The 27,640-nt window shown below is 57.2% G+C and overlaps 1 protein-coding gene across 1 annotated transcript; it reads left to right on the top strand.

Annotated features, from left to right (window-relative positions):
- The first annotated feature begins 3,533 nt into the window (after positions 1–3,533).
- Positions 3,534–27,310, top strand: CLCN7 (chloride voltage-gated channel 7). Its single transcript, XM_029219451.1, is given in 26 exon segments — positions 3,534–3,749; positions 11,268–11,339; positions 14,531–14,602; positions 14,697–14,762; positions 15,153–15,285; positions 15,519–15,628; positions 16,277–16,357; positions 17,237–17,299; positions 17,415–17,498; positions 18,006–18,099; positions 18,364–18,428; positions 18,822–18,938; positions 19,618–19,672; positions 20,007–20,067; positions 20,662–20,800; positions 21,620–21,713; positions 22,845–23,014; positions 24,522–24,573; positions 24,813–24,940; positions 25,127–25,212; positions 25,457–25,586; positions 26,156–26,215; positions 26,317–26,397; positions 26,399–26,494; positions 26,755–26,835; positions 26,985–27,310. Coding segments are annotated over 26 exon segments (2,430 nt in total). The 5' UTR covers positions 3,534–3,596; the 3' UTR covers positions 27,072–27,310.
- Positions 27,311–27,640: the final 330 nt, after the last annotated feature.

Here is a 27,640-nt window from a genome sequence, read left to right as displayed (position 1 = left end):
TGCATTTGTAGGCAGATTCTTAACCACTGTGCCACCAGGGAAGCCCGGGTGGGCAATGCTTTTAAAGAGTCTGTATTGGGGTATAATTTACATACTATGAAATTCACCCATTTTAAATGTGCAGTTCAAAGATTTTCAGTAAATTTGTCGAGTGTGCAACCATCATCACGATCCAGTTTTAGAACATTTCCATTGCCCCCCCCAAGAAATCATGCCTGTTAGGGGTCACTCCTGTCCCCACCCAGCCCCTCCCCCAGCTCTGCACCCACTCACCTGCTTTCCATTTCTGTGGATTTGCCTGCTCTGGACGTTTCACATAAATGGACTCATTCACTGTGTGATCCTTGGTGTCTGGCGTCTCTCACCGAGTATCGTGTTTTATAGTTTCATCTGTGTTGTTGTGTGTCAGTGCTGTGTTCCTTTGTATGGCTGAATGACCTTCTGTTGTAATGGACCATGTTTTGTTTTGTTTGTTTTGTACATCAGTCAATGGAAACTTGGGTGGTTTCCAGTTGGGGGCCCTTGTGAGTGAAGATTCTGTGCACAGTCTCATGTGAAGGGTTGTGTAGGAATATGCTTCTGTTTCTCTTGAGTGGATACCTAGCCATGGAATTGCTGGGTTGTATGATAGAATCATGTTTTTTTTTTAATATTCTTTTTTTTTAAGCAAATTTATTTATTTTTATTTTATTTATTTTTGGCTGCATTGGGTCTTCGTTGCTGCGCGTGGGATTTCTCTAGTTGCGGCAAGCGAGGCTACTCTTCATTGCAGTGCACGGGCTTCTCATTGTGGTGGCTTCTCTTGTTGCGGAGCACGGGCTCTAGGCACGCAAGCTTCAGTGGTTGCGGCATGCAGGCTCAGTAGTTGTGGCTCCTGGGCTCTAGAGTGCAGGCTCAGTAGTTGTGGTGCACAGGCTTAGTTGCTCCGTGGCATGTGGGATCTTCCCGGACCAGGGCTCGAACCCGTGCCCCCTGCATTGGCAGGCGGATTCTTAACCACTGTGCCACCAGGAAGTCCCCAATCCATTTTAAAAGTAAGGAAACAACAGACTTCCCTGGTGGTTCTGTGATTAAGAATCCGCCTGCCAATTCAGGGGACACGGGTTCGAGCCCTGGTCCGGGAAGATCCCACATGCCATGGAGCAACTAAGCCCGTGCACGCCACAACTACTGAGCCTGCGCTCTACAGCCCACGAGCCACAACTACTGAGCTCACGTGCTGCAACCACTGAAGCCTGCGTGCCTAGAGCCCTGTTCACCACAACGAAGAGTAGCCTCCGCTCGCCAACTAGAGAAAGCCCGCGTGCGTCAACGAAAACCCAATGCAGCCAAATATGAATAAATTAATTAATTTTTTTTAAAGTTGGAAAAGATAACTTTTAAAAAAAAAGTGAGGAAACAAACTAGAGAGGTCTGACGGAACCGCAAGGGGCCTGGTTTCAGCTCTGCATCGAGGAGGTGGCCAGAGGGCACTGCTCCATGGAGAGGGGCCTGAAATCAGTCTCTGGGGCCTCTTAGCAGTGCTCCCATCTCTGCAGAGCTGTCTGTGGCCCCAGCAATCCCAGGCCTTCAGCTCAGAGACTTGGCCAGCCACCACCTGCCCGCCCCCCAACCCCCACCCCTGGTCCGTGAGTCAAGGTCAGGGGATGCATCCTAGGTCTGGAAACACCCCTGGGTGGCCACGGGAAGGTCCTGTAATCACGGACTTCTGCTTCCCCTGGCACTTCCCCAGGACGCATCCATCTTCATGGAGAGCTGCCCTTCTCAAAGCGTCCTCTTTCCCAGGCTCCTCTGGCCTATTTTGGAGCCCTTGCTCTGTCTCACTCTATTGAGGTGGGAGAGATGACATCTTTTGGGGGGAAGGCTGTTAATTTGATTAGGAAGTGTTTCTTGAGGTCCCTAGCACTAAAAGACCACACAGGGTATTTCCCACCCTCCCCTCCCCCGCTTTCGGGTGCTTACAACACCATGGGGGACCCAGGTATTTCACTTCTACAGCAGCATTTCTGCCAAGGTTCACAGACCCTAAGACAGTGGGAATTTGGCAGAAGCATCATGGCTGTGGGTGGCCAGCCACATCGCATCTGAGAGTCTCCACGAGGGCAGGGCAGCCTGGGAAAGGGCTTGGGGAGGAGCTTCGTGGGAGCTCAGGTCGATAGGAATTTGGGAAGGGTTGGCTTGTCCAGCTGAGGAGTCTGGGCTCTGTCGAGGGCAGCCCATCCAGGTTTTGAGCAGGGGAGTGTGAGCACGCATCTCATGAGATCCACCATCCCCACTGAGTGAGTGGCATGAGCCACATCCACTTTGAACCCCATCAATCCCACCTTTGACCTGTGTCTGCTGCGTTCCTGAGTGGGGGGAGGACAGAAGGATCCAGATGGGCTTCCCCAGCACCACCCCTCCGTCCCCGGGACTGTTCTCACTTCCCCATCGCTGTGTGCAGCCCTCCTCCTGCCTGGACGGTTTCACGCAAACCACACTCGTCCACTTCGTTCAGTCAAACCAGCCTGGGACCAGCCCTGAGGCTCGTTGGAGCCGGTGCCAGCTTCACTCTGCAGCCTCCAGGCCCTCCTCCACAGCCAGAGCCATCACGTACTTGTCAACATCCCTCGAAAGGGCAAAGCCAGGTCACACTAAGGAGAAAACACCTTTTCTGAAAGAACGTTGTTCTTAGTATTTTCAAAAAATTGTTGCACAGTGGTCGTGGGAAAACTTAATCCTGTTGGGCTTCCTTCCTCTTATTTTAGTTTCAATTTTGGTTTTATTTTGAAATATGTGGGGGAAGAGCCTATAAAGAACTTCTAAAATCTTTTTATTTTGAAAAATTTCAAGTTTAAAGAAAAAAGTTACAAGAGGACTACATTGCACATCATTTATATTTACCCCATATTCATCACCTGCTAACATCCTACCACATTTTCTTTCTCCCGCTATCGGTAGCTACGTATTGTGATTACCATTAGCTTGTGAATCATCTGAGACTACGTTGCAGACATCACATCACAACCCCTGAATATCTCAGTGTATGTCTACTGAGAAAAAGGACTTTTCTGATATGACCCCCAGACAAAGATCACCCTTGGGGGACTGGGCGCAGCTATAACACCAATATGTAATGTACAGTGCAGATCCAATCTTTGCCAATTGTCCCCAAAATGCCAGGCCCACGAGCAGCCTTCAGTTGCCCATCTCTTTATCTTCCATCCAAGGCAGTCACTCAGCCTTTCTTGGTCTTTCGTGACGCTGACACTACGGGACGAGCTGGCTAGCTGTTTAGCACGTGTCCCTCAATTTGGGTTCATCTGCATTTTCGCCCTGGGATGGGATCAGTGGAGCGTTTTCCGCAGGAAGGCCACAGGGCTGTGTTGTGTCTTCAGCACAACCGTTTGCTACGTGGTGATCGGTCCTGACAGGCGGGTCCACCAGGCGGCGGGACTACAACTCCCAGAAGGCCGCGCGCGCACCCCGCAGCCGCTGCCGGGGCACGCGGGTGCCGTCTGGGCCACGTGAGGGCCGTCCGGGTCACGTGGCCGAGGCGCGGGTCACGAGAACAAACACTGCCAAGGCGCTGCCTGGCCGGTCGTCTGCGGCGGGACATGGCCAACGTCTCCAAAAAGGTGTCGTGGTCCGGACGCGACGTGGACGACGACGAGGCGGCACCGCTGCTGCGGAGGGCGGCGGGGCCCGGGGCGCCGGCCGGGGAGGCCACGCCGCTGTTGAACGGTGCTGGGCCCGCGGCCGTCCGCGCGGTGAGCCCAGGGAGAGGCGGGCCGGGTCGGGTCCGCGCCGCGGTTGCCGGTGCCGGTAGCCGGGCCCGCGGGGACGCGGCGAGTCCGTGCTCGGGCAGTCCTAGTGGCAGAGGCGGGAACGCGCCTCGGGTCCCGCTTGGTAAACGGCAGGGCGAGCTCGGAACCTGGGCCCCGGGGTTCTGGAGTCCTGGGAGGCGCTGGGAGGCGCTCGGCCCAGTGACTCTCGGGGTCGAGGAGCCGGCCCATTATCTTGGTGTGAAGGAGCGTGGGAGAGCCCAGTCGCACGCACGCTGCTGTAGAGTCCCGGTAGCATGAAGCTGATTTATCTCCTCACAGTTTATTTCTTAGTGGATTTAAAGGGACGGCAGATGGTCTTCTGCTTAGGTAACCTTTTCCTTTTCTTTTTTTTGGAACACTGTATACACGAGCAACTATTTTTACAGCTTTTGAACCCCAAGAGATTTTAAGAGCTTAGGTTGCAGAGTTTGCTTTTGCAGTGGGAATATCTGGGGGGCTGCATCTTTACAGGGAGCCTTCAGGGCGACCTTAGGAATGACAAATATGTGCGTTCAGTTTCCCTTAGCAGTTCATTGAAATTGAAGCACAGTGGTTGAAATGTGCTTTGCAGGTCAGCACAGAAGTTTGCGTCCTTAAGTGAATTTCCGTGTGTGTTAATTTTGAGTTAATGAACTTCTTTTGTTGATTGCTTGGCCTTACTCGGTTTTGTGATTGTTTTTTCGTTTTTCTCCTCCTATCCTAGATCTGTCCATTAAACACTTGTGTGGTGTTTAATGAGGAAGGACTCAAGTATCAGGCTGTTTGTCCAGAACTTATCTAGGTTTTCCCAGCCCCCAGAAATGCATCAGACAATGAGGTCAAAGTCTGTTCCTTGAGTGGGATCTTCTGCTGAAGTGCTTTCTGTGTCTGCATGAGAAGTGACATGAAAGGGGAGAATTTGCAGTGGTGGGGATATGGATGCTTTGTTGTTTTGTTCTCACAACATTTGTTTCTTTTTTACTCTTTAAAAGAAGGTAATCTGAAGTTTACAAACCAGAAGTATGAAACTGGCTTGGCTTTAAGGGTGACAGGTAGAGAGATTGGAAGCTTCGAGGTTGAATTGGGGTTTATTTTGGGACTGAATGTGCTCAAGAGTTTCCCACTTTTCTTTATGCATAGACACAGGAGTTGGCTTTTTTTGAAATAACCTGTTGATTTCTTCCCTTAAAACTCATTCCCTTAAAAGAACCTTTGCGACCTTTTTTGTTCATTTGCATTTAATAACAAGTGACTAGCTGCTCTTAAGTGACTTAAAACATAATTTATTGTGTGCGTGTCGTGTACTCGGCTGCATGCAGTTTGCCTGGGACTCAGAGGTACATGATGCAGCTTCCTTCCTCCTGGCTCCAGGCTCCTGGAAAACCAGGCCCAGTGCTCTGGGGTGAGGGACCCCAAGAGCAGGAGAGGTCACACTAGGTCCAGTCTTGGAAGAGTGCATGATCCTCAGGCGGGTGGACAGAGGGGAAAGATAAAGGGAGTGAGCATTTGGGAAGTAAGTCGGAGTGGGGAGTGGAGGCTTGGGGAAGGAACCGGGGTCGACCTGCAGGGGACAGCTGCAGGCTTCGAATTTAGCTTTATCTTGTGGGAGAATCCTTCAGAAGCTGGAGAGTCCAGCCTTGAAGGATCCTTAGACGGCCTTGCGTGGATGGGGTAGGGGGGCACTGGAGGCATTGGTGCTAGGAACTCTGCTCTGGACCAGCAGAGGCAAGTGCTGCAGCCTCCTGTGCCTCAAGCTCCTCACCAGCAGGAAAGCTAATATGCTTCCAGCCCTGAGCACCACCTGTCACAAGGTGGTAAACGCTAGTTACTCTCAGAGGTATTAAAAATGGCAGCTTGGAAGTGATCATCTCTGAGTTGCTGTTCCTGGGGCGACTCCTGTGCAGCTCACTGAACTCCTCGAGGCCGGCTTTCTTGCAGGAGGGTCGGCTCTGGACCAGAGGGCTGAGTTCGCTGTAGCAGACGGCGGCTTGTAAGCCGCTCTCAGACCAGGGTCGTTTGAACTAAAGTGACAGCCCAGGCCAACAACCGCTCTATGAGAATGTTCTGGTGAGCTGGACAGGAGAGCTTGTCTTGCCACCTCCTGGTCCTTCATGGTTTGTTGCAGGGCGTCCAGAGTTGGAGGCTGGTGTTCTTGCACCCGGCATGGGAACCTGCCAGGCACCATGAGGTGGCTGCTCTGGGCAGCCCCAGGCAGGGTGGGCTGGGGGCCGGCCTGAGCTCAGCCTCCATCTGGCTGGAACCAGGCCATTCAGGGTTGCTCTACCCTCTCTCCGGCCCTCGGCCTGTCGTGCCTGAGTGTGGGGTGAGGGTGGGTCATCCAGCAAGTTGCTGCCTGTCCACCCCTGGGGCAAGGAGAGGGTGAGGTCAGCCAGCAAGTCATGGTCATGTGGGCAGCAGGAAGCAGAGCATTTTGAAAACTTACAGAGGGAAATCTGAGCCAGAAACAGAGGCTCCGGCTGTGGGGGTGGGTATTTGCAGTGTTTGTAAATGCGGGTCCTTTCCAGGGACCTCAGCTTCGGGAAGCTCCGCCTGAGGCAGCCTGAGGGGTAGGACCCTCAGATTAGTGTTTAGAATCAGTTTTGGGGAACTTACTCCTCTGGGAACTGGGGTGTTCTGCCCTGGTGACCTGGAGCCACGGGCTACGGTCGGAGTATGGGGGGCCAGGAGGGGGTCATGTGCAGGCAAGCTGCAGGGGCAGGTCATCACCATCCCCAGTGGCCCCTTGAGCTCTGCTGAACGTAAGGGAGCACCCCGTCTTTCTCGTAGCTGGCTCCCAGCCCCAGGGCAGGCCCTCCAGGAAGTCCCTCTGCCTCAGCGCCCTGTACTATCCTCCTCCTCCTCCTCCTCCTCCCCCCGCTCCCTCCTCTCTCGTCCCCTCTCCTCCCCCCCTCCTCTCCCCCTCCTCCCCCGCTTTGCAGAGTCCAGGCCTGCCCCCTCAGCTGACCCTCCCCTGAGGGCTCCCTCAGGCCTTTAGTGGTACCTGCCCAGGTCTAGTGTGAGGGGCTCAGAGTCTGGGGGAGGGCAGGAGAAGATGTGGGTACCACCGGACAGTGCAGAGAGCTGAGGACCAGGGTGGGCCCAGCCTAGTCAGAGGGTCCTGGGAGGCCTTCCGGGCAGAGGCTGCAGCACTCAGAAAGTGAGGTGCAGCGGCGGGGCTGTTCCCATCCGGCCCCCTCTGCACATCATTCATCAGGTCTCAGCCTAATGCGCCTCCCCAACCCCGAATCGGGCAGGCCTCTCCCTCAGGCTCTGTCATCGCCCTCAAAGCCTTTCTCACGGTTTACACTGACTTTTGTTTATGGGCAGCTTGGTTTTTCTGACTGTAAGCCCCTGGCTACGGAGGCCCTGTGCCCTCAGTGCTAGGGGGCATTGGGCTGGGAGGGGAGGTTAAAATGCAAAGTGGCAGAGTGGGCGGCAGGCGGCCTTTAAATTGTCTGTGAACTTTGTTTTAATGATGGTAAAAGCACATAACACAATTTACCATCCTAACCATGTCTAAGTGTGCAGTCTGGCAGCATGAGGTCCATCCACAGTGTCGTGCTGCCATCACCCCAGCACCTCCAGAACTTTCTCATCCTCTCAAACTGAACCTCTGTCCTAGTAAACACTGACTCCCCACCCCTCCCCCAGCCCTTGGCAAAGGTCATTCTGCTTTCTGTCTCTATGAATTTGACGTCTCATAGCAGTGGTATCATAGGGTATTTGTTTTTTTGTGACTGGCTTCTTTCTGTTAGTACAACGTCCTCCAGGTTCATCCATGCTGTAGCATGCGACAGGATTTCCCTGTTTTTAAGGCTGAATAATATTCCATTGTGTGGATGGACCACCTTAGGTTTATACATTCATCTGTTGATGGGCATTTGGGCTCTGTCCACCCCTTGGCTACTGTAAAAATGCTGCTGTGCACGTGGGTGTACAGATACCTCTTTGAGACCCTGCTTTCAGTTCATTTGGGTAGGTAGCAAGAGGTGGAATTGCTGGATCATAAGGTAATTTCTATTTTTAATTTTTTGAGGAACCGCCATACTGTTTTCCACAGCAGCTGCTCCATATAACACTCCCAGCAACTGTGCACAAGGGTTCCTGTTTCTGCACATCTTCACCAGTGCTTGTTATTCTGTTTTTTAACCCTGGCCATCCTCACAGCTGTGAGGTGGTATCTCATTGTGGTTTTGATCTTCATGTCCCAAGTCTTTGGCCTGTTTTTTTAATCCGCTTGTTCGTTGTTGTTGGGTTGTAGGGGTTCTTTACGTATTTTGGATATTAACCCTTATCGGTTACATGATCTGTAATTTTCTCCCATTCTGTAGGGCTAGTTCCTTTTCACTCTGTTGTTTCCTTTGATACACAGAAGTTCTTCACTTTTTTTTTTTTTTTTTTTTTTGCGGTACGCGGGCCTCTCACTGTTTTGGCCTCTCCCGTTGCGGAGCACAGGCTCCGGACGTGCAGGCCCAGCGGCCATGGCTTACAGGCCCAGCTTCTCCGCGGCATGTGGGATCCTCCCTGACCGGGGCACGAACCCACGTCCCCTGCATCGGCAGGCGGACTCCCAACCACTGCGCCACCAGGGAAGCCCAGAAGTTCTTCACTTTGATGTAGTATCATTTGCGTTTAAATTTTAAAATAATTGTAGACTTACGGGAAGTTGAAAAGACAGTACAGAGAGGGCCTGTGTGCCTTCCTCCAGTTTCCCAAGATGGTTCCGTCTTACCTCACGGTAGTACTGTGCCGAACCCGGCATTGATGTTGGCACAATGTGTGTGAGTAGCACCCTGCCATTGTCACACGTGTGGGTGTGTGTGAGCACATCCATCAGTGCCCTTGTCCTGCCTCTTACAGTCTCCCCCTCCCCCCCAAATCTGTCCTCCCTCCGGGTCTGACCTTTCGAGCACATCCAGTCTCTGGAGCCACATGGTCTGAAATCTTTCAGTTCTTTCGAAAGCATGGAGATTTCATCCAGGCTGTCGTGTGTATCAATAGTTTGAGGAACTACTAGTAATTAACTTGCATTTAAGAAATGAGAAAGGAACAGACACAACAGATGAATCACTGAACTTTCAGTAAATGGCTTCTTTCATCACAAAAGATATTTCCTAAGAGATGCCCATAAAGTTCAGAAAAGAGGTGATGAAACCAGGAAGGTGCTGGAGGTGGGAGAGGGTGTGCCTGGGAGTTGTAATGGGGGCGCCATCTCCGCATGAGCGCATTTCCGGGTCCAGAATGGAGCTGTCTGGTGCAGATGTGTGCTTACCTGGCGTCCTCCCGGCCGGGTGCTGAGGACCCGTTGTCACCTGAGCGAGTGAGTCCGTGCCATGTGGACCGTTCTGCCCCCCTCTCCCCCAGCTGTGTGCGCGGTCGCAGCCTCAGCCTCGGGGACTGTTTAGGTGGCAGGGGCGCTGCTCTGCAGGGGCTGACTTGGTGTGGTGGGAGTGATCATGGGGTGCAGTCCATCAGTGAAGAGTGAGGTACAAACGGCCAGGCCACCTGGCCTGTGGCCTCCGTCTTGGGTTGGACGGCAGATGGGTCTTCTGTTTTCACAGTCCAACTTTCAGTTCTGCCTGTCTTTGCACGCCGTCTTCTCCGTGGAGACGTCCCTGTTCCGTGTTGCTGTGGACGGACTGGCGACTGGCACACCATTCCTGATGACTCGTGTATGCATAGGGAGCAGAGGCTGCAGCTCCGGGCCCCCTCCTGGGTTGAGTTCACTCTGGAACTGGGGTCCTTTCTGGGCCAGCGGGCCAGGCATTCCTGCCCGTGCTTGGAGCTGGAGGGCCCGCCCTGCCTTTCTCATCAGATTCAGCAGTTTGGGGGCATTGTCGATTGTTTTTAAGAAAGAAAACGGCTATATTTCTCTCCTCACCCACCCATTGTACCGACGTTTGCTGTATATACATAGAGAAAAGTGCAGTCACACGGTGGAGCAGGATGATGGTCTAGTGAACACACCTGACAAGTTACCACCTGCCGTGGGGTGCACAGTGCCCCCCGGAATGTCTCCACCCCTGACCTGGAACCCGTGTCTGAGACCTTTGCAGCTGTGGTCAAGTTGCGATGCGGTCAGGCTGGTGTCCTCATGGGAGAGGAGAGACATGCGTGCATGTATACACACACACACAAGGCCGGTGGCAACGGAGCAGAGATTGGAGTGATGTGGCTACAAGCCAGGGAATGAACACTAAGGATTGCTGGCATCCATCAGAGGCTGGAAGATCCTCCACACGACCCTGAGAGGGGGCCCTCCCTGTTGACACCTCAAGTTTGGACTTGTGGCTCAAGAGCTTGGAGAGAACACGTTTCTTGTTTTTCAGACGCCTAGGCTGTGTGATTGGGCACAGCAGCCCCAGGAGGCTCGACATCCCCCAGAGGAGTCACCAGTGTCCCCAAAGCCCCCTCGTCCCCCCTACCCCCTGGTAACCACCAGTGGCAGTAGGGTTAGTGCTGCTGAATTAAACTTTCTGTGCTGGAATCACTGTGTGCTCAGGGCTCTGGCATGGCGGGCTCTGTGGTCCTTGTTCCTGCACTGCTTCGTGGTTTCCGCCAGAGGAGAGGCAGGGCAGGGCGCCCGGCTGCGTTTCAGAGGAGCACCGGGTTGTGGTTTTTTTTTGTTTTTTGTTTTGTTTTTTTTGTGGTACGCGGGCCTCTCACTGTTGTGGCCTCTCCCGTTGCGGAGCACAGGCTCCGGACGCGCAGGCTCAGTGGCCATGGCTCACGGGCCCAGCCGCTCCGCGGCATGTGGGATCCTCCCGGACCGGGGCACGAACCCGCGTCCCCTACCTCGGCAGGCAGACTCTCAACCACCGCGCCACCAGGGAAGCCCCGGGTTGTGTTTTTATGCCGTATGTTCCACACAGTGTTTGTGTCCTGCAGCGTGACTTGTTTCTCTGAAATGCATCTGTGAGCAGCCTGTGTTTTGTTCCGTAGTCCTGGCCTCCACCATGCCTGGCAGTGGGCGTGAGGGCAGTTATGTGCCAGGGTGTCCGTCCTCTGTGGTTGACCTGCCCCTGTGCTCAGGAGTGCAGCCCCGCTTCAGAAAGGTCCTGCCCCGGAAAGGGGCACATATCTGGGGGGCCTGCCTGGAGGCCTGTGATGGGTCCGCACCTGGTAGCCACTCAGTGTCATGATGGGGCTGAACAGAGAAAGATGGGGTTTGGAGGTGGGGGGATAGAAAGGCTCCTGGAGGAGGGGCCCTCAATCACCAGGGTTTTCCAGGCCAGGGAAGGAGGGTGGCCAGGAGGACACTGTAGAACAGGGGAGGGTGGGGCTTCCCATCTGGAGGTTGGGCTCCTCAGTGACAGGCTGTGGGTCATGGGGATGGGCCTGGGGTCCAGCACTGGCCCTGCTGGAGTCTCCCACACGGCAGGTGCGGCTCTGTGCTCCACAGGTAGGGCCAGGTGATGGGGTAGTGCACAGTGCAGCCCGGCCCCATAGCTAAGTGGCCTATGATTTCTCTTCTGCTTCTAGTCACCCCATTCAGCATTTTTCCGGATCGGACAGATGAGCAACGTGGAACTGGATGATGAGCTTCTGGACCCTGTGAGTGGTCGTCCTTTCCCATTTTTGGAGCTCCTGCTCATGCCAGGCCCCTTCCTGGGAAAGTCAGGCCTGCTCTTGTGGAGCCACAGCCTAGCAGAGGGCAGACGGAAAACCTGAACAAGAGGATGGCAGACAGTGGCGGTTCTGTGCAGAGTATGGGGACAGAGTGACGTGCAGACAGTGGGGTCTGCAGAGTCTGGGCGACCAGGGAAGGCTGCTCTGCGGGGCCCTGTCCCCTGAGGCTGCCCGATGAGCAGAGGTTGGGGAGTACATGTCAGGCCAGGACCGTTGAGCTAGCTGCTGTGTGCGGGCTGGGGGGCAGGTGCCGTGGGCAGGTGTGGGGCCTGCAGGAGGGCGTCTCAGGGTGGTGGGCCCTTGGACATGGGTGATGTCCACTTCTCCTGCCCCTGTGCTGGGGTCGAACTGTCCAGCAGCTGCCAGGGGAGCATTTCCCGAAACCCCCTCCCCCAGACTTGCACTTGACTTCCTCCTTGGAGGTGGCTCATGGTTCTGACTTGCATTTCCCTGAGGCTGCTGGTACCGTGTGTTCTTCATGTCTTCTGGAGGAACTCTGTTCAGACCCCGTGCATGTTTCTTAATCAGGTTGTGTTTTTATAATGAAGCTGTAAGAAGTCTTCATATACTTTAAACACAAGTTGCTCATCAGTTACAGGATTTGCAAAAACTTCTGCTTGGTCCATAGGTGGTCTCACTTTCTGCCAGTGTCCTTGGAAGCACAAAAGCTTTTAATTTTGATGAAGTCCATTTGATCTGTTTTCTGTTGCTTGTGCTTTGGGTGTCATGTCTAAGAAACCATCACCTAAGCCAAGGTTACAAAGATTTGCTCGTCTTTTCTTATAAGAGTTCTGTAGTTTAGATGTTTGATCTGTTTTTCACTAATTTTGTACATGGTATGAGATAAGGGTCCAAATTCATTCTTTTGCATATGGATGCTCAGTTTTCCCAGCACCATTTCTTGAGAAAACTACTCTTTCCCTGTTGAATTGTCTCAGCACCATTGTTGAAGGTCAGTTTTTGTGGGGTTTTTTTTCACTTTTTAAAAATTTATTTATTTATTTTCAGCTGCATTGGATCTGCATTACGGATTTGTTTCTGGGCTCTCTGTCTGTCCTTGTGCCCGGGCCGCACTCTGCTAATGACTAGCTTTGTAGTAAGTTTCAAAATTAAGAAGTTTGAATCATCCCACATCATTTTTCTTTCTCAAGGAGGTGTTGGCCTTTCAAGATCCCTTGCGTATCTCCGTGTGGGGTTCAGGCTCAGTTTGTCAGTTTCTTCAGAAACGCCAGCTGGAACTTAGAGGTGGCATTTACTCTTAACATCAAATGTCCCGAGCCACAGTATAGCTTTCCATTTATTAATGTCTTCAGTTTTTTTAAACAATATGTTGCAACTCTTGGTGTACAAGTCTTACACTTCTTTTGTTAAATGTGTTTCAGGAATAAGTTTATTTTCTGTATCTTTATGCTATTGTAAATAGAGTTTTCTCAATTTCATTTTGGATCGTTCATTGCAAGTGCGTAGAAATGCATTTGATTTTGTATACTGATCTTATATTCTTCAATCTTACTAAATGTGTTAATACTAATTGTTTTTAGTGTACTTTTGGGGATTTTCTACACATAAGACCATGTCATCTGCAAAGAAGAGTTTCACTTCCTTTCTAATCTGGATGCCTTTCACTTTTCTCTCTTGCCTAATTGCCCTGCTGGTAGAACCTCCAGGACAGTGCTGAGTAGAAATGCCAGAGCAGGCATCCTCGTCTTGTTCCTGATCTCAGAGGAAGAGCTTCAGTCTTTCACCACTGAGCATGAAGTTACCTGTGGGTTTTTGTTTTTTTTGTTTTTTTTTTTTTTTTGCGGTACGCGGGCCTTTCACTGCTGTGGCCTCTCCTGTTGCGGAGCACAGGCTCCGGACGCGCAGGCTCAGTGGCCATGGCTCACGGGTCCAGCCGCTCCGCGGCATGTGGGATCTTCCCGGACTGGGGCATGAACCCGCGTCCCCTGGATCGGCAGGCAGACTCTCAACCACTGCGCCACCAGGGAAGCCCACCTGTGGGTTTTTTATAGGTGTCTTGATCAGGTTGAGGAAGTTCCCTTTATTCCTGGTTTATTGAGTGTTTTTATCACGAAGGGTTGAGTTTTGTCAGATGCTTTTTGTGACTACTGAGGTGTTCATTTCATGTGGACTTGGTCCTTTATTCTATTGGAACAGTATCAAACTGTTTTTACTTTCATACCAACTCACCCTCTGATTGTCCAGACACCACCTGAGTGTCCTGCAGGTCAGTTTGTTCAGACCCTAACTTCCCAGCATCCGTGCAGACCCACAGGCTGAGGGCTCAGTCCCACGAGACCCCCCGACCTCAGATGCCAGTGACAAGTCTAGGCTGTCACCTGTGCTTCTGACTGACCAGCTGTAAATCGGGGTTCCCACGCCGCCTCCTCGGGTTCCATAACTTGCCAGAATGGCTTGCAGAACTCAGGGAACACTTTGCTTATGTTACTGGTTTATCATAAAGGACATGACTTGAGAACAACCAGGTGGGAGAGATGCCCCGGGAAGGTGTGGGAAGGGGTGCAGAGCCCCCACGTTCTCCCTAGGAGCCACCTTCCCAGCACCTCCACATTCACCAGCTGCAATCTCCCTGAACCCCTCCATTTGGGGTTTGTGTGGAGGCTGCATTACACAGGCAGGACTAATTAAATCCTTGGCCGTTAGAGATGAGCTGCTTGTGTCTCCAGCCCGCTAATCCTGTGATGGTCTTCCAGCCCCAGCCCAGACACACTCGTCACCCAGAGATGCCAAGCGGGTGGGTCAGAGGCTGGTGCCAGAACCTGGACGTGGACCACAGACATCTTACACTAATTGCTTTTTGGGGGTCAACCCACCACACTAATTGCTTTTGGGGGGTCAACCCACCACACTAATTGCTTTTTGGGGGTCAACTCACCTTGTGTTCCTGGGATAAACCCGCCTGGCCGTGGTGGTGTGGGACCTGGCCTGCTGGTGTCCTGTGGAGGGTCTGTGTCTGCCAGTTCCTGCCTTGTGCTTGTCTAGCTTTGGGCTCAGGAGCGTCCCTGCCCTGCGGGACGAGTGAGCATGGCCCCTTCCTCGTTCTGCTTCGTTCTTTCATATGCTGGGTTGTCAAGCTCTGCCTCTTCCTCCCGCAGGACATGGACCCCCTTCACCCCTTCCCCAAGGAGATCCCGCACAACGAGAAGCTTCTGTCCCTCAAGTATGAGGTGGGCCCCCCTGCTCCCTGCCCTCTCCCACGGTGGCCGACCTGAGCCTGCGAGCTGGGGTCAGTTACTAGTGTTTCTACTGCCCGGTCCGCAGAGCTTGGACTATGACAACAGCGAGAACCAGCTGTTCCTGGAGGAGGAGCGGCGCATCAATCACACAGTGAGTCTGGCGGGCAGCTGGGCCTCGTGGCCACGGTGTCCCCACCACCTCCCTCCCCTCTCGGCTCCAGCTGGTGTCCTGGAGTGAGCGCTGGCCACTGCCCGGCATGGAGACCCGTGCGGGTGTCACATCATTACCACTGAGGAAGCTGTTCTTAGGGGTGGCGGCTGTAGCGGCTGGAGCGTCAGCATCCAGTTATGACCGGGTTGGGGAGTTCTGTCCCACCAGTGCTCCACGGCCTCTGAGATGTCGGTGGGGCTGCTCTTCCTGGGACTCAGGGTCCTGAGGGCAGCCCTGTGCGTGGTGGCAGTCACTAGAGCAGGCCACGACGGGATGTCCCGCCTCCGCACCCTCCTGTGACAGCGCCCCCCTTCATGCCCGCTGCCGCAGGCCTTCCGGACTGTGGAGATAAAGCGCTGGGTCATCTGTGCCATGATCGGGATCCTCACGGGCCTCGTGGCCTGCTTCATCGACATCGTGGTGGAGAAGCTGGCCGGCCTAAAGTACAGGGTCGTCAAGGACAGTATCCTTTGTCTGTGGTTGCCCAGAGCCAGCGGGTCCACAGGAGGAGCCCCCACCTGTGTTATGCCATCGGCCGGAAGACGTGACTGGGCGGGGGCTGCATGTCTGGGGGGTCAGGCTTTGTGGTGACCCTGAGATGCCCAGTAAGTGCTCCAGGTCCCAGAGTCCGGAGTGCAGCCCACTGGGGAGTGGCGCCTGGGTGACACCACCCCACGTGGTCCTTGACGAGCCCAGACATTGACAAGTTCACGGCGCGGGGCGGGCTGTCCTTCTCTCTCCTGCTGTGGGCCTCGCTCAATGTGGCCTTTGTGCTCCTGGGCTCTGTGATCGTCGCCTTCATAGAGGTAGGTGGGCCCCTCCACCGCTCCCCACCCCAACCCCCCACAGCATCTTCCGGTGAGACTCACTGGCTAGACTGTAGTGGAATCCTTGCTAGGCATCAGGCGGTTCAGCCAAAACGAAGCCCACCTGGGCCTTCCAACCCTGGCCCTGGCGGCCGTGCCCATCCACCCGCACAGTCCCTCACCCACTTCACGCAGCAGGGAGCAGAGGCAGCGCCCAGCCCAGGGGTGCGGGTGGAGGGACCCACCCGAGGGGTCAGACGCTCCTGGGGCACCCTTCCTTCCTGTGCCCCCTTGCTTTTCCCTCGGGGCGTTGGAAGGAAGAAGGGGCAGCGTCCAGGAGCTTCTGTCTGGGGTGCAGTGCAGTGTCCCCCAGAGGGTGCGACAGTGCTGGCCCCTCAGCGGGTGTGTGACGTGGGCCTCCCATCATCCTGGGCACCCCCGCCTGCCTTGGGGACACTGAGCCCTCCCATGCCCGAGGCGTTTCCTCCCCTCGTTGGTTGCTCTGTGTATCAGTGGGGAGAGGCGAGAAGCCGCTACCCTGGGCGACCTGGGCACTGCGTGGCGCGTCTTCCTGGGCCTGGTGGCGGTGGCGGCGGCAGTAGCGGCTCATTCGGCCTGCGGACTCAGTGCTGGCGCCCTTCCTTCCAGCCGGTCGCTGCTGGCAGCGGGATCCCCCAGATCAAGTGCTTCCTCAACGGGGTGAAGATCCCCCACGTGGTCCGGCTCAAGGTGAGACACGAGGCGGCCCCGCCGGGAGCTCAGGGCTTAGCCCAAGGGGCTTCCTTGCTGGGTGAGAAGTGTGTCATTTGTCCACCTCCGCCTCCAAAACTCGCCCAGACCCGTGCTGTTTGCTGCTGACGAGCCTGCGTGTGGGTGTGCTGGCAGGTTTTATGTGAACTTTCTTTGGAAAATGGTAAAACTGTCGTACATTCTGAATGACGCAAAAATACTTGAAGGTACATCTGTCACGATTGCAACCATGTAGACATTTTAAGTTCCATATGGTGGTTAGTATTTCAGAATGAGAGTAGCTGTGTTGAGTGGTGAGTTTTTTCCTTTTTTCAGAATTTTCCTTAATCTCATTGTGCGTGATCTTCTGGGTAACACACTGATTCCAAGGGGGTTGGGAGGTCAGGTTTCCTCCCGTGATCATTTCAGGGTGTGCAGCTGGTGTGCCTTGGTCTGGGGTTTGCTGGCAGTGTCTCTCCTGCTCTGTCTGGGGAGGAGGTACTCCGGGGAGCAGACAGGAGGGGTGGGGGTGCCTGTGCTCTGTGCCCTGCAGCAGGAGGGCAGGGCCCGAGCTAGGTGCGGGTGCAGGAGCCTGCAGCCCAGAGCCCGAGGACAGAGCGACAGCTGCTGTTTGCGTGTCTTCTGTGTGTACATGACCACCTGGGACAGAAGGGCTGAAGAGATGGGCGTCAGGAGAGCATCAGCTGCCAGCTCCCCCTCCCCCAGGACACCCGCCGTGGGTGCCGGCCCCCTCTTTGGTGCTCATGCCTGCCGAGGGCTCACATGATTAGGTCCCTTCCCGTGTGCAGTTTGTCCCTCAGGTTCTTGGACCACGTGTGGCCTTTAATCAGACTTGGTGCAATTTCCTTTGTGTTCCAGACCCTGGTGATCAAAGTGTCCGGCGTGATCCTGTCCGTGGTTGGGGGACTGGCTGTGGGGAAGGTAACAGAGTGCAGCTACCCCTCCCTGAGTCCCTCTGCACCCGTGGGGCCTGGGGCCGGTGTGTCCCCCCCACCGGAGCTGCGCCCATCTGAACGCAGCCGTTTGTGCCTTCCAGGAGGGACCAATGATCCATTCGGGCTCCGTGATTGCTGCTGGGGTCTCCCAGGGGAGGTCCACATCACTGAAGCGGGATTTCAAGGTGGGTCTTCCCTGCGCCCACGTCCATACCCCCAGGGCTGGGCCTCTGCCTCCCCTGCAGCCTCCTTCCCTTCGCCTCTGAGGGTCCCTAGCATCCTGTCCATGGGGGCATCCTGTTGCCTTGGTGCTCTGGGTGAGTGTGCATTTCTGCAAGGAAATGACCTGTAGCTGTAAGCTCACAGGAATGCGTGGCCTAGAGAGGTCGGGAAGGTCATGTGTGTGGGCTGCTGGTGCTCAGTTCTGGTCCTTCTTGCACAAACCTCAGTGTTTAAATATTGCTGTGAATGGGTTATTTTCTCTGGATGTTGGTGGGCAGGCAAGCTGCCCGAGACCCAGCTCTTCAGCCCTGCGGGTTGTGAGCCCCATGGTTGATGAGTGGCTTGTCCAGAGGCCTCCCCACATTCCTCCCTCCCCTCCTCCCTCGCTTTTGGGCCCACCTCCCCCCTTTCTGAGAGAAGTGCCCTTGGAGGCACTGGCTGAGACCCTCTCTCCGTCTGTCTTGGTTCAGATCTTTGAGTACTTCCGCAGAGACACAGAGAAACGGGACTTTGTCTCAGCAGGAGCTGCGGCTGGAGTGTCTGCTGCGTTTGGGGCCCCTGTGGGTGAGGAGGGTGGCCCTGCCTGGTCTGAGAGCTTGGTGACTGCCCGTGTAGGGGGAGCCAGGCTCTCCCTGCTGTGAGAGGGGTGGTTTTGGGGTTGACGGACTCAGTGCCTGGTGAGGGTGTGGGGTGGGCTTCTCAAGAGGCCCCGATGGCTGCCTCTGTCATGGGCTTGGTGTCCTGGGGTCTGGGGGCATGGGTGGCAGTGGGTGAGGGGCTGTCTGTGGCTGGGCGGGCACTTCAGGGCTGGGCCACTGGCTGTTCCAGGTGGGGTCCTGTTCAGCTTGGAGGAGGGTGCATCCTTCTGGAATCAGTTCCTGACGTGGAGAATCGTAAGTGCCTGGGACGGCCACCTTCCCGAGTTCAGGCAGCCCTGCCACTGGGCCTTCATGGCTGGGTGGACGCGTGGCTCTTGGCCCACACTGTGGGGTCTGCACCTGAGCTTCCCGTCCAGCTGGTGGGTCCCTGAGCCATAGGCCTGTTTCTCCTCCGTCCTCATCGGGACCCCAGGCCCCGCACACGTTCTTACCCTGGCCGAGCCAGTGGGGCTCCGAGCCACCTTCCCTCAGCCTTCGGAAGGTCTAGGCACCACCCAGGTGACAGGAGGGGAGACAGCCCTTTTGCTGCAGCCCCTCCCCACCCTCTGGCCCTGGGCTCAGCTGCTGTACACACTGCCGCAACTCATCACCACGGCTCTGACGGCACTCGTCTTTTTCCGCCTGCAGTTCTTTGCTTCCATGATTTCAACCTTCACCCTGAATTTCGTCTTAAGCATTTACCATGGAAACGTGTGGGATCTGTCCAGCCCCGGTCTCATCAATTTTGGAAGATTTGACACTGAGGTAACCCACTGCATCGTCCCCTTTTTTCTCTGGTTCTTTCTATGAGCAGGACCCAGGTTGTTTACTCAAGGTTCGGCCTGAGAGCTGGGCTTCTGGAAAGGTCTAGCTGTTAGCCGTGGGATAGGGCCCTTGTTTGTGAGCACCTGGAGCTGCTCCAGGAGGGTGCACGTGACCCGGCCGCGCAGGTTGTGGCGCCCGTCAGCCAGCGGGCACTTCAGGAGTGGCTCAGGTGCCTGCAGACTGTCAGGTAACATCACTAGACTGGTGGCCAGCGCTCCTGCAGCAGTTTCTGGAGGCCGAGAGGCGCAGGCAGCATTTCTGGGGCAGCCTGCGCTGCACACTGCCATCGCTGAGCCCAGGGAGCCTCTCAGGGGCTGGTCCTCACCCGTGGATGCGTCAGAGGTCCTGGGTGGCTAGGTCACCAGCATCCTCTCCCTTGCTCGTGGCCCCTCACTTACCCTTTGGCAAAAGCTCAGGCGGCCCCCCGGAGCCGCTGTGTGAGGAGGCAGGCGGTCTGCCCAAGCACCCGGCCTTTCTCTCTGGGGGCCTCCTCGCCCTGCAGGAAAGCGCCAGGGTTCCCGTGCACAGGTGTGTCCTGTGAAACGTCCGGTCCCGAGTCTGAGCAGGAGCTGGTGGCAGTTTTCCTCACAGAAGGTCTCCTCTTCCTCCCTCTGCACAGACGATGGTGTACACAATCCATGAGATCCCCATCTTCATCGCCATGGGCGTGGTGGGTAAGGGCCGTCCCCGCGTGGGACAGCGCCGACCAGTGGGGACAGGGCCTGCGGGGCTCCAGGCCTGAACCGGCTTCGAGGGCCAGAGAAGCACGCGGTCTCCACCCCTGCTGGCTGTCCCAGGACCGCCCGGGGCAGTGGGGAGGGAGCCCGACCCTGGGAGGACTGGAGCCGCACTCTGGCTGATGACAGCCCCTTGGGAAGCAGACGGACCTGGGCAACACTCCTTACTCTGAAAGCCCGTGGGACGTGAGCCCTCTACCCAGCGGGCGTTTGCCTGGGCAGCCTGCTTCTCTTCCCGAGTCCCGGACACGCAGCTCCTTCCTTGTCCCAGGTGGCATTCTCGGAGCTGTGTTCAACGCCTTGAATTACTGGTTGACGATGTTTCGAATCAGGTGAGAAACCTGTTCAGGGACTGAGTTGAGAGGTGTGGCCACACAGGGCATCTGAAAACTGACCGGTCATGGGCTCTTGCCCACGGGGCCGTGGGGAAGCCACGTGCCAAGCACACCCCTCCATGGTGCTTTGTACCTGAGGGGACAGACCCACTCGGCAGGGGGACGGGTGGAGCCTGGAGGGTGGCCCCTGGCAGGGAAGGCACAGCCCATGGATCCGGCGCGGCCCTCGGTTGATGCTCTTCTGGGCCTCTCATGTCAGCGCCAGCGCGGTTTGTACGGGGCCATCCTGACTTGGGCACGTTTGGTCCAACACAGGTCCTCTGCTGTTAGGAGAGCCATCATGAGAGCTCTCTGGTTTTCTGAAGCCGTAGGGGTGGGTCTTGGCTTTCTTCTTTCTTGTCTTTTTGCACTAACATAAAATGAGGTTGGGGAGCATCCGGGAGGCAGCCTGAGAGTGTTCAGGAGCCAGGGCGGGTTGGTCATCAGATGAACTCAGCATCCTGGACGGCTCTCCCGAGTTGCAGGCTCAGGTTGCCCCGGCTGCCGCCCCAGCCATCCCACAGCTTGGTCCACCCCGGCTCTTTGCTCCAGGTACATCCACCGGCCCTGCCTTCAGGTGATCGAGGCCATGCTGGTGGCCGCCGTCACGGCCACGGTTGCCTTCGTGCTGATTTATTCATCCCGGGATTGCCAGCCCCTGCAGGGGAGTTCCGTGTCCTATCCACTCCAGGTAGGCGGCCGGGGCAGGGGCAGGGTGAGCCTTCCCAGACATGGGTGGGTGCCACGTCGGCCTGGGGTCTCACCCCAGTCCTCTCAGAGCAGCGGCCTGACAGGTTCTGCAAGGGGACTGTGGAGGTGGGGTTGTGGGCCTGCAGGCGGAAACTCGCGTGCACACGCTCACTGCAGCACAACTCCCCGCAGCCCCTGTGCCCATCAGTGACGAGCAGGTGAACACGGCCTGGTCCGTCCACAGAGTGGGTTTCCTCAGTTGTAGGAAGGGTTGGAGCTCTGACATGTGCTCCCACACAGATGAACCTGGCAAACACTGCTGAGTGAAAGAAGCCAGACAGCAAGGGCCACACATCGTGTGGTTTCTGTTTATGGGAAACATCCAGAACTGAAAGCAGTTGCTGGTTGCCAGTGGGTGTGGAGTGTGTACTCACAGGCCTGTCACAGATGTGGGTCTGGGGTGCATGGCTGGCTCTGGTGGGGCTGTGGGGTTGACCCACACAGCTTTGCATGGAGCCCCTGCCCTGGTCAAGGCTTGCAGGGACCCACAGTCTGCCCAGTGAACTGTGGGAGCGTGCTCCAAACGTGAGCCTTTGGATCCCCACGTACCCCAGGGACAGACTCGCCATGCAGCCCCTGCCTGGCCGGATGGCTTCTGAAGCCCTCACTGGGCCAGGGTCTGGCTCTTGGGTCCTGCCTCCCCTCCAAGACAGCAGCGTCAGGCTGCTGTCTTGGAGGCCGCCTGTTGTGTGCTTGGTGCCTGATGCTGTCCAGGCCAGGACACTGTCCCACTGGCCTGTTCTCTTTCCTGACTTTGCAGCTCTTCTGTGCCGATGGCGAGTATAATTCAATGGCTGCAGCCTTCTTCAACACCCCAGAGAAGAGCGTGGTCAGCCTTTTCCACGACCCCCCAGGTGTGTGCCCATGCTCTGCACTCTGTGCTGTCAGACGCAGGTCCCCATGTGGGCCTGTTCCCTCTGGCCTGGTCTGCAGCCGGCCCACAGACACTGGGCCCAGGCCTGGCTGATGGCTTCTGGCCGAGCCCCCACTGCCTCCCTGCAGGGCTGAGTGCGCTGGAGCGTGGGGGCTGGCACCCTGGGGTTGGCTGGTGGCCAGTGCTTGGGAGGGGCCCAGCCAAGCTCCCCACGTGTCTCCTTCCCTCTCTGGAGGCCGTCCTGTCATTCATTAAGACAGTCTCACCTCCTAGGATGAGTTTTTCTTCTGGGCGCTGCTCGCAGAGGTCACTCTCAGTCAGAAAACAGTCTGGTGACTCGTATACCAGCGAGGTGCCTTGCCCAGCTTCATGTTTTTAATAACAAACAGGCTCAGACTGGGCACAGACCTGCTTCCACTTCCCCTGTTTTTGGTTCCGCAGGGTGGGGGCGGGGAGGAGGGGCACACCCCCGAGATCCAGAGTGGCTGTTGCGACGTGCTTGCCCATCTGTCTGTGGCTCTAGTTGTTTCCTGACACGCCAGTTCTGGGAACTCCCTGGTTCTCACATCTGCGCGCGCGCATGCGTGGGTGTGTGTGCGTGCGCGCACTGTGGGAGTTCACGCAATTTAGCAGAGAGGCTTTTAAACGTGGGGGAGGCCGAGCCCCCGAAGATGCTGAGCGGGCCATACAGGCCCCCTGGGGGTGCTGGCTCCGGGGTTTGTGTGACGTCTTCCCACTTTTGGAGTCATCTGGTGCAGGGTGGTGGCCGTGGCGGCCATGGCCTCCCTCCTGCACGCTCCCCTGACCTCTGGTGGTCTCAGTGCCACCCTTTTCCATGCAGATCTCAGCAGCCACCTTCCCTTGGCCCAGGTCACCATCCTGCTGGCAGCTCTGGGCCCCGGTGGCCCCAGCTCCGCTCTGCCCTGCCCGCTGGGCTGCCGTGCTCACACTCTGAGTGCTGGGCCCCCAAGACCCCGGCACCCTGGCCTCTGAGAAGGGGGTGACTCTGGGGTTCTGGGTGTGACCAGGAGGCTCTGACGGGCTGCTGGGCAGGCAGCTCCGCCTGGGGTTGAATCCGTGTGGCAAGCCCTGGCCAGCGCCTTCTCCGCAGGCTCCTACAACCCCATGACGCTCGGCCTCTTCACCCTGGTCTACTTCTTCTTGGCCTGCTGGACCTACGGGCTCACGGTGTCAGCCGGTGTCTTCATCCCATCCCTGCTCATCGGAGCTGCCTGGGGCCGGCTCTTTGGCATCTCCCTGTCCTACCTCACCGGGACCGCGGTGAGTGGGGGTCTTAAGGGCCGGCTGGGCTGGGAGGAAGGGGTGGTGTTCCCGGTGCCCACTAGGGCCACCGTGGGCCAGAGCAGGGGTCGTGCGTGCGTGTGGCCTTCAGGGAGGGCACGGGTGTTGGGAGAGAGCATGGTGTAGAAGGATGGGGCAGGTGCAGGAGTTGGGGCCTGGGAGTGCGGTGTCCAGGCCTTGGCCCCGGAGCTGCCTTCTGGCTTCTTCCTCCCACCTGCCTCCGTGGGCTCCTTGGTCTTTATTCTGTGAGCCTTCTATTTGCATCTTAGTTGTTCAAGTAAGACTTTAAAAAACTGTAAGAGGGGCTTCGCTGGTGGCGCAGTGGTTGAGAGTCTGCCTGCCAATGTAGGGGACACGGGGTTTGTGCCCCGGTTCGGGAGGATCCCACGTGCCGCAGAGCGGCTGGGCCCATGAGCCATGGCCGCTGAGCCTGTGCGTCCGGAGCCTGTGCTCCACAACGGGAGAGGCCACAACAGAGAAAGAGGCCCGCGTACCGCAAAAAAAAAAAAAAAAAAAAAAAAAAAAACTCTAAGAGACGCACAGCAAGCCTTCCCTCACTGGGTCCAGGTCATGTGTCCCAGGTTTCCTTTCAGACACGGTTTTTAGTTTAATTTTGTTTTTTTTTAATTGATACGTAACTCACGTACCATAAACCAGTGGTCCCCAACCTTTTCTGGCACCAGGGACCGGTTTCGTGGAAGACAGTGTTTCTGTGGATGGGGGTGGGGGATGGTTCAGGCAGTAATGCGAGCGATGGGGAGCAGCAGATGAAGCTTCACTCGCTTGCCCACCGCCCACCTCCTGCTGTGCGGTCCAGTCCATGGCCCTGAGGTTGCGGACCCCTGCCATAAACTCTCTCCTTCTGTAAGTGAATGGTTGGGTGGCTCTTTAGCCTGTTCGCAAAGCTGTGTAACCGTGATCGCTGCTTAGTTCCAGGATGTTCTCATCACTCCAAAAAGAAACCTGTCCCCATTAAGCAGTCACGTCTGCATCCCCCTTCCCCAGCCCCTGGTGGCCACTAATCAGCTTTCTGCCTCCGTGGATGTGCCTCTTCTGATTGTTGCAGATTCACGAAATCACGCTTCATGGCCTTCTGTGTCTGGCCTCATCATTGAGCACCATGTTTTCAGGGCTCATCCATGTTGTAGCACGAGTCCGATTTTCACTCCTTTTTAGGCTCCCTGGTGTGGTGCAGGCATTTGTGCACGGACTCCGGTCACTGCACACACGCGGGGTGCCCCCCCCCCCCCCGCCCCGGCCATAGTGCATACCCTCCTGTCTTAGGCTGCCGAGTTCTGCAGGTGGCAGAGTTCATTCAGTGCATCCCTGAGTGGACACAGCTAGGGTATTTACAAACTCAGGTGATGCTGCCACAGACCATTTTTTGTGTAAACTGTAGGATTTCCTCTTGGGCCCAGTGCTGTCAGTGCATCTTGGTGGGTTTGGCTGCCACTTTCCCCCAGCATCCCCTCTGTCTTCCCTGCAGGTCTGGGCAGACCCCGGCAAGTACGCCCTGATGGGAGCAGCTGCCCAGCTGGGTGAGTGCTGGCTGCAACATGGGCGTCCGGAGGTCAGGAGCGCCACTCCCCCAGCGCGTGGCTGGGCAGGGTCACTGTCCCCATCTGGTGCTATCTGGGGGGCCGGTACACAGGGTTGCATGGACAGAGCGGGAGCTGCACAGGGAACACGGCACGGGAACATGGGAGGGGCCGGCGGTGCAGCCTGCAGAGGCTCGTGCCCCCCGCAACCCTCCCTTCCCCTCCCCGCCTCCTGGCAGGTGGGATTGTGAGGATGACGCTGAGCCTGACAGTCATCATGATGGAGGCCACCAGCAATGTGACCTACGGCTTCCCCATCATGCTGGTGCTGATGACCGCCAAGATTGTGGGGGATGTCTTCATTGAGGTGCGGCCTGTGGGAGAGGCCGCCTGCCTTGCTCGCCCTCGCTCTGGAGCCCCTCCCCGTGCCCCTGGCCTCGGAGCCTGAGGCTGGGAGAAAGACTGGCGGTCTTCGGCCGCCGCAAGGGAGGGGGCCCTGTGGAGGCTGCCCCGCAAGCAGCCTCTCGCATGGCCGTGCCCGTCCTCTCCCCAGGGCCTGTACGACATGCACATCCAGCTGCAGAGTGTGCCCTTCCTGCACTGGGAAGCCCCAGTCACCTCACACTCGCTCACCGCCAGGTACCCCTTCCCGGGGCAGGCCCGCAGGCTGGGGGGCGGGTGCTGGACGCCCTGGGAGGCTTGGTGGGGGCAGCCTGGAGCAGGACGTGGGTGCAGGGCTGGTTCCCCCAGGGCAGCACCTGGGGGTCTGCGCTCCTGGCCCACCTTGTCTCCAGGTTTCCCGAGTCCGGCCACTTCCTGCATGTTGAGCTGTTCGGGAAGCTTCCTCTGCCCCGTGGTGGATCACAGCGTCTCTCTTCTACAGGGAGGTGATGAGCACACCAGTCACCTGTCTGCGGAGGAGGGAGAAGGTGGGCATCATTGTGGACGTGCTGAGCAGCACGGCGTCCAATCATAATGGCTTCCCTGTGGTGGAGGATGCTGACGGCACGCAGGTACCACCCAGCTGCAGGAAGCCGGGCTCATCATGTGTGCTGGCGAGTGGGGCGTGTTGGGGGCCATGGTTCCCGTGAATGTGGACGCCCTGCTCTGGGGTTTCTGGTAGAATTCCGCTGGTCACACGGCTGTGAAGACAGGTCCATGTGAGCGCTGTTCCCGCAGCTTGGGTAGTTACTGATGCGCCTGTGTGTCCTGGGGTCACACCCCAAGCTGCACCCCCAGCTGAGGAGTCACAGCTGTGCCTGTCAGGAGGTCCTGATGGAAGGTGCAGCGACGTCTGGGCCACGGTCTGCTTTTCGCCCCCACAAATGCTATGGTCTCTCAACACCTCGTGATTGGGGTCCTGCCTCCCCTCCTGGGCGTTTGGGGATCCGTGAGCCTGTGCAGGTGAAATGCCTGTAGCAGGGCCAGTGCCCATAGGCAGCCAGCATCGCTGGAGACCCTGGCTGGATCCCCCAGGCATCCCGGTGCTGTTGCCTGGCCCCTCTGGACCAGCCGGCAGGGCAGGCCCTAGGTCTCAAGTCCCAGGTCCTCCGCAGACAAGGGTGTTTTGTTTCTTGTGCAGCCAGCCCGGCTCCAGGGCTTAATCCTGCGCTCCCAGCTCATCGTCCTGCTCAAGCACAAGGTAGGCTGTCAGGGGTGGCAGGAGAAGGGGGTGGCAGGAGATGCCGGGCAGGGCCCTGGGCTCTGAGGCGCTGCCACCCACTGCCTGCCCCCCGCCTGCAGGTGTTCATAGAACGCTCTTACATGGGCCTGCTACGGCGCCGGCTGCGGCTGAAGGACTTCCGTGATGCCTACCCGCGCTTCCCCCCCCATCCAGTCCATCCATGTGTCCCAGGACGAGCGGGAGTGCACCATGGACCTCTCCGAGTTCATGAACCCCTCCCCCTACACGGTGCCCCAGGTGCCGCAGGGGCGGTGGGGAGCAGGGGCCTGACCCCCACTTCCAGAGCCTCATGCAGCCACCACCCCGGTGGCGTTCTGGCTTCACTGGCCATTGCAGATGGGTGGGGGGCGAGCTCTGTAGGAGGGTGGAGGTGGCTACAGAGCAGGATGTGCTGGCTGAGGCGGGGGGGTGGCAGGGGGGTGGCAGGTCCTGGCCCGCTCCTGTCCCGGGGTGGGGCAGGGGCCGGCGGGCGAGCTGAGGCTGCGTCTGCATTGCAGGAGGCATCTCTCCCGCGGGTGTTCAAGCTGTTTCGGGCCCTGGGCCTCAGGCACCTGGTGGTGGTGGACAACTGCAATCAGGTGATGGGGGGAGCCCACTGCCTGCAGCCTACCAACCTGCCTGCCCACCCGCAGGGCTCCCCCAGACTCTGCTGTCCTCTGCACACGGGATAGCGGCATCCATAGAGGCAGAGGCCGCTGGATCCCATGACCTGGCTTTGCTCCCACAGGTGGTCGGGCTGGTGACCAGGAAGGACCTCGCCAGGTACCGGCTTGGGAAGGGGGGCCTAGAGGAGCTCTCTCTGGCCCAGACGTGAGGCTCTGGCACCTCCCCCGGGGTGCCTGCCTTGCTCCCCAGGCAGTGGCGGACCCAGCGTTCTCCAGACCTTGGGGACAGCCCAGCCAGCGTGTGACACATGTGGTCTCTTCGTTTTCTCAGTGCTCCCCTCCCCCCCCGACCTCATTCCTTCACCCTCCAAGATTTCACACGCCAGCCTCCTGTTTCCTGACTTCGAGGAGTCAGTTTGTAGAACTGCTCTTTTTTGAGAGACCGCAAGTGTGCTTATGTATCTGCATGTGTGTGCACGTGTGACAGCTGGCAGGCTGGGCCCTGTGGGTCCGAGTACTGCAGCCCCCAGGACGGGCCCATAGCCTGGAAGCAGTGCACCCTAAGCACCTCCAGCTGGAGGCCTGGGCGACTCGAGGCTGCAGCAGAGGCCTCTGGTCCTGTCCCTCTCAGCCCTCAGCTCAGTTTGCGGCCGTGAGATTTGGGGTCTGGGCAGAAACCCAAGCTGGACTCATGAAGGCGAGGGCTCGGGGGAGCAGGACCACCTGGAGAGCAGACCCTGGAGCCGCACTCCCAGACACCCGTGCACCCCAAGCCACA

Source organism: Monodon monoceros, unplaced genomic scaffold, assembly GCF_005190385.1.
Source record: "Monodon monoceros isolate NGI ecotype Baffin Bay Population unplaced genomic scaffold, NGI_Narwhal_1 Super_Scaffold_13, whole genome shotgun sequence".
In the NCBI taxonomy this organism is placed as follows: Eukaryota; Metazoa; Chordata; class Mammalia; order Artiodactyla; family Monodontidae; genus Monodon; species Monodon monoceros.
This window is presented reverse-complemented; position numbering and strand designations above follow the sequence as displayed.